Raw genomic sequence first — 5,625 nt, 5'->3', positions numbered from 1 at the left:
AATTTTTGGATGTCCGGATGTATTCAGAACGTGAGTTATGCGCGAAAGTGCAAACTTATGCACTTTTTGACACTTTTAGTCCCTGAATGATCCAAAAGTTTGTTTTAGCATACCAAACCCCTCAAAGCCTATTTCTAAGCTATGTAAAGGATATATATGGTATGTTTAACTTATGGACATGTTCAGGAATGTTCGTTACAGTTCAAATTGGCATACTTTCGCAGTTTGTCAAGTTTAGTCCCTGTAAGCGAATTAACTTGTTTTTGCCATACCAAAGCCTTCAAAACTTATTTCTAAGTTATGTAAAGGTTATTTAAGGTATGTTAAGTGTATGATGGTCTCCCGGAGTATTTGTCGCATTAAACTGAGTACGTTTATGCACCAGTTTGCGTATAATTCTCCAGAAAGCGTTGTAGAGTATGAAATTGAACAAGAATTGATATGTGCAAAGCATACCCATATTTATACAAATCCCAAGTATGAAATACAATATTTCCTTGGTTTGGCATTTGTTTGATGGTTGAAGTGACACAGGTGTCACACAAGTGGAGTTCGGATTGATTTGGTGCCAGGAGCGGCACCAGTGGCGAAATCACCATATCGGTTAGCTCCGTCAGAAATGCAGGAGTTATCTACCTAGTTGCAAGAGTTACTAGATAAAGGATTCATCAGACCGAGTTTTTCACCTTGGGGAGCTCCAGTATTATTTGTTAAAAAGAAAGATGGCAGTTTTCGCACGTGCATTGACTATAGGGAGTTAAACAAGCTAACCCTCAAAAACCGATATCCCTTGTCGAGAATCGACGACTTGTTCGATCAACTACAAGGTTCCAGCTACTACTCGAAGATCGATCTGAGATCGGGATACCATCAGTTAAGGATACAGGAGGAAAGTATTCCCAAGACGGCCTTTAGAACTCGTTATGGACATTACGAGTTTCTTGTTATGCCGTTCGGCTTAACAAATGCACCGGCGGTATTCATGGACCTCATGAACCGCGTGTGCAAGCCGTATTTGGACAAGTTTGTAATCGTGTTTATTGATAATATTCTAATTTATTCGCGGACCAAGGAGGAACACGAGCAACATCTGCGAGCTATTTTGGAACTCTTGAAAAACGAACAACTGTATGCAAAATTTTCGAAGTGCGAATTTTGGATTCGCCAGGTATAGTTCCTAGGTCATATGGTAAATGAGAAGGGAATTCATGTCGACCCGGCTAAGTATGAAGCGATAAACAACTGGGAAGCGCCTAGGACCCCTACTGAGATACGACAGTTTCTGAGATTTGCGGGATATTATACACGATTCATAGAGAACTTTTCAAAAATTGCTCAACCGCTAACATCCCTAACGCAAAAGGACAAGAAATTTGATTGGGGCGAGAAACAAGAGGCGGTTTTTCAGCTAGTGAAAGATAAACTTTGTGACGCGCCTATTTTATCCTTACTCGACGGTACCGATAATTTCATGGTCTATTGTGATGCATCGCATTAAGGTCTTGGTTGTGTGTTGATGTAACGAGAAAAGATCATCACGTACGCGTCTCGTCAGTTGAAGATACATGAGAAAAATTATACCACGCACGATATCGAGTTAGGTGCAGTGGTATTTGCGTTAAAGATCTGGCGTCACTACTTATATGGTACTCGTTGCACAATCTTTACAGACCACAAGAGCTTATAACACATATTTTATCAGAAGGACTTGAATATGTCACACCCCTATTTTCCACGTGTCACCGGTGGGCCCGGTGGGGAGTATCGTGACGTAATTGATATCATCATAGTCAAACAACACAACATATAAATGCACAGCGGAAGCAAAAGATAGATTTATTTCAACTGAATAATCTGTAATGCTTAAGTATCACAAAACAGTCGACATAGATCCACAGGCGGATCAAATAAAAAGAAAAACTGTTCAACAAACTTTGACATCTAAAGCTTGCGAGACTTGAGTAATGATGCCTGGAGTAGCCAGCCTATTTCGTCTAGTACCTGCACTTAGCCTTTTTGGAAAATACGTCAGTTTACACTGGTAAATACAACTTAACTGACTCATTTTGAAAAGAGTTTGAAAGTTGATTTGAATGCACTTCGGCAAAAATATTTTTATTACTTGGGACAATTATTCAAACTAATCTTGTATACAGTTTTACTCATTTGTCGTCCATTAGGGCCGGTTGCAAGGCCGGACTTAAGTTAACTGACACGCCACAGGTATAATGCCCACAAGGTCGATTCCTTTAAGTGGGATACCAGTTTTTACATAATGCATCTGTCAGGTGTACGCCTACACCTCGTGCTTAGGTCGTGGCCATTTCTTTGAATGATGCCAAGGATATCCGGGACATGGTCATTTAACCCCCAAGGGCCATACACCAAATAATACATATCAAACAGGTTATGTAAATACATCAATCACAATACGATTTAAATGACTACATACACCCGACCAAGTGGTACTTTTATAGTACCGTATCCCAAGCCCGTATAGGGAAAATAAGTTAAGAGTATTTACCTGAGCAAAGTATAAATCAAATACAGCAAGTGCACGTAGCTTTTACTGGGCTCCTAATCTGGAACGAAGGTTTTTAATAACCTATTAGAATCCTAACGGGTCTTTAATTAAGCTTAGACTTAGACCGGTTAGTTTTCAAAAGGAAGACACGGTTCAAACGCATGATAAAGCGAAGACCGGTTTAGAACGTGGTTTTGACCCGACAAGCTTGCATGCTTGTTTAATATGGGTAACTTAAACACATTCTGGATTTTGAGACAAAAACGATAGGGTTTGACCCGTTTCGGCTAATGTATGCAAACGAGTTATATAAGCCGATCCGAACATGAAAAATGCGTAACGAGTAACCATAAGAGTCATGTACAAGTTTCCTAAGTTAATATGCCTTAAATATGTTGTGACATCAGTAAGATATCTTCTATTATGCCCCAAATGAATTTAAACTCAAATTACGCCCCGTAGGGGTATTTTGGTCATTTAAAAGATTATAAAAGAGTTTATGTCACACCCCCAAAATCCACCTGCGGAGTATCACCGCTTGGGAGCATGACTGACCAGGATCAAGCCGCCAATCATATAGAACATTGTGTAAAGTAAAGTAATTGCAATTAAACCAAACCAAATCCATATGAAAGGTGTTCCAAAACATAAGTATGTTATCATTGTTTAGCGGAAGCGTATAAATAAAACCCAACACAAGTAAGTATGTAATGTCATAAATGTTTAATAAGATAATCACGATCCAAGCCCACAACGACCAGCTCCTCCATGTGCAAGCTCCATGAACCTAACGACCTGCAAGGCATGCAACAGAGGATCAACAACTAGTTGAGCGAGTTCACAGGAAGTAAATGCGTAATAGTAATTTCGTTTGTAACATGTGGCTCTACTGGGCCGATAGTACGTTCTATTGGTGGGGGCTTCCCATGTTGTATAACCACTAGACTATTCGTAACCATAAGTGTTCTACATGTCCCGAGAACAGTAATACGTACAAGTTTACGTAGGTTTTACGTAAGTATCCTTCACAACCGAGGATAGGGGTACGCGGGGGTTTACGTAGGTTTTACGTAAGTGCCTGACACAACCGAGGCAGTAGTGAGTATCAGTTCACGTAGGTTTTACGTGAGTGTCCTTCGCAACCTGAGGACAGTGAGCAATACAAGTATACGTAGGTTTTACATATGTATCCTGCACAACCGAGGACGATGGTATGGTAGTCTAGTAATAGTGTCCGTATGAATCTATTCAACCTTATCCTTTCAATCCCATTCCCAAGCCCAGGGAATCCCATGCCTTAGTAAGAGTGTGAACTCACCTTGGTTTGCTCGGTATGCTAAATAAGTGCTCACAGTTAATTAATCACGTCCTAAATACGCACGTATACATAATCAGTTTATATCCAAGTTGTTCACGTATAGGTATAATCACATAAGTACTAGCATGTATCCACTATCATAAAAGTCATGCACAACACTTAACAGCAGTTAAATATCTCAGTTAACATTTAACAGGATTAGACTGAGTTGCTGGACAGGTTATACATTTGGCGAAACACATTTTGGCGAAACACTTATTGGCGAGACACATTCTGTTTCGCCAACTACCCTTGGCGAAACACCCCCTCTATTTCGTCAACCACCCTTGGCGAAATCAAAGTCCAGTTTCGTCAACCGGTGATTCGTCGGTGTAAATTTTGTTTCGTCAAAATCATCACAGCAACAAGACAAATTCCTAAATAATTCTTTGGGCCGCCCACTACTACCAATTAGGATATTTGGCCGCCCATTCTACCCAATCCCTCACTGTTTGCCTTTTATCATGTTTTCAAGTCAAAGGTTATACAACCACCTACACATATTTCGATTACATAAACAATATAAATCACCTATGTTCCTACTGACCATTTCTTAAATGTCCGCATGATTATGTCTGTTTGCACATGGACGCCATTATTATGCACTATTCCACCATCCCATATAAAACAAAACATTTGATAAGCCATCACATGTACTGACAATTGACCTTTAATGTTTTTAAGTGTGTAGTATGCCATTAATTTCGATTGGACCACCCTTGACCTGGCCGCCATTTTCCCCCAGTTGTATACTGACTCACAAATTCCAATTATCTACAACAAATAATTCATGTGCACTACTAGCATGATGGGCGGCGATATTCATGACCACCTCTTGGTGTCATTGGACCAAATTAAATGGTGGGTTTGACTTCTACATATCAATAATCATATCAAAGAATATTGTAAGGAACAATTGTGATATCGATGCTACTCGGAGCAGTGTTATTGAACTGAAAGGAATCAACAGTAGCCGCCACATATCATGACATTTATCATCACATGCACAAGTAGGAATATTATTCAAATAAACATTTTAACACATAATCGGACAATAATAATATGCACTAACCACGATGAACAAAGAAGTAATTCTGATCGTTCTTTGAGGATTCACTAAGTCGCAAGGCTGCCGCTAGTGGGGGAGGAGTCTAGGGTTTCCAATCTTTTGGTAACCGTTCCCTTAATCTAATATATATTTCACGCAAACAAATTTGGGCCGTAATTGGGCTTTGGCGGTTTTGGCGAATCAGGGCTCGGCGAAACACATATGTTTCGTCGAGTCGGTTAAAGGGCGAATAAAATTCTGTTTCGTCGGGCATTACGTGATTTAATCAGTCTAAGTGTTTTGTAATAATCTAATATTATATTTACAACATCACGTAATCACATATATGCACCATGACAATACGTTTTATTAAAACATAACGCGTGCAATTACAAGTCCAACAAGTCAAACAACTAACAGTCAAGTCAACGCGCAATAAATGCGAAAGTGAAAGTCGGAAACTTGAGTTGTCACATTATCCCCAACTTGAAAGAAATTTCGTCCCGAAATTTAGCATGCAGTTACTGAGGAAGCTAGGTAAGTTATATCGTTTACTGGTTTTCCTGGGGTGTCACATCATCCCCCCGTTGATTTGGAATTTCGTCCCGAAATTCAGCAGTAGTAGCTTCAGCCTCAGTAGTGGTTGCACGGTTTCCGAATAACTGGGGATACTTGAGTTTCATTTGATCTTCTCGT

The 5,625-nt window shown here is 39.8% G+C and overlaps 1 protein-coding gene across 1 annotated transcript; it reads left to right on the top strand.

Moving 5' to 3' along the window:
- The first annotated feature begins 1,186 nt into the window (after positions 1-1,186).
- On the top strand, positions 1,187-1,498 carry LOC110870604 (uncharacterized mitochondrial protein AtMg00860-like). The gene has a single exon (XM_022119788.1). The coding sequence runs from the start codon at positions 1,187-1,189 to the stop codon at positions 1,496-1,498; it is 312 nt and encodes a 103-aa protein (XP_021975480.1).
- Positions 1,499-5,625: the final 4,127 nt, after the last annotated feature.

This window comes from Helianthus annuus, chromosome 8 (genome assembly GCF_002127325.2).
Source record: "Helianthus annuus cultivar XRQ/B chromosome 8, HanXRQr2.0-SUNRISE, whole genome shotgun sequence".
Classification (NCBI taxonomy): Eukaryota; Viridiplantae; Streptophyta; class Magnoliopsida; order Asterales; family Asteraceae; genus Helianthus; species Helianthus annuus.
The sequence above is the reverse complement of the archived record's forward strand: the minus strand, read 5'-3'. Positions and strand labels throughout refer to the sequence as shown.

Bases quoted from the DNA above. Each gene is read 5' to 3' on its own strand.
- LOC110870604 (XM_022119788.1), top strand. From the start codon at position 1,187: ATGGTAAATGAGAAGGGAATTCATGTCGACCCGGCTAAGTATGAAGCG.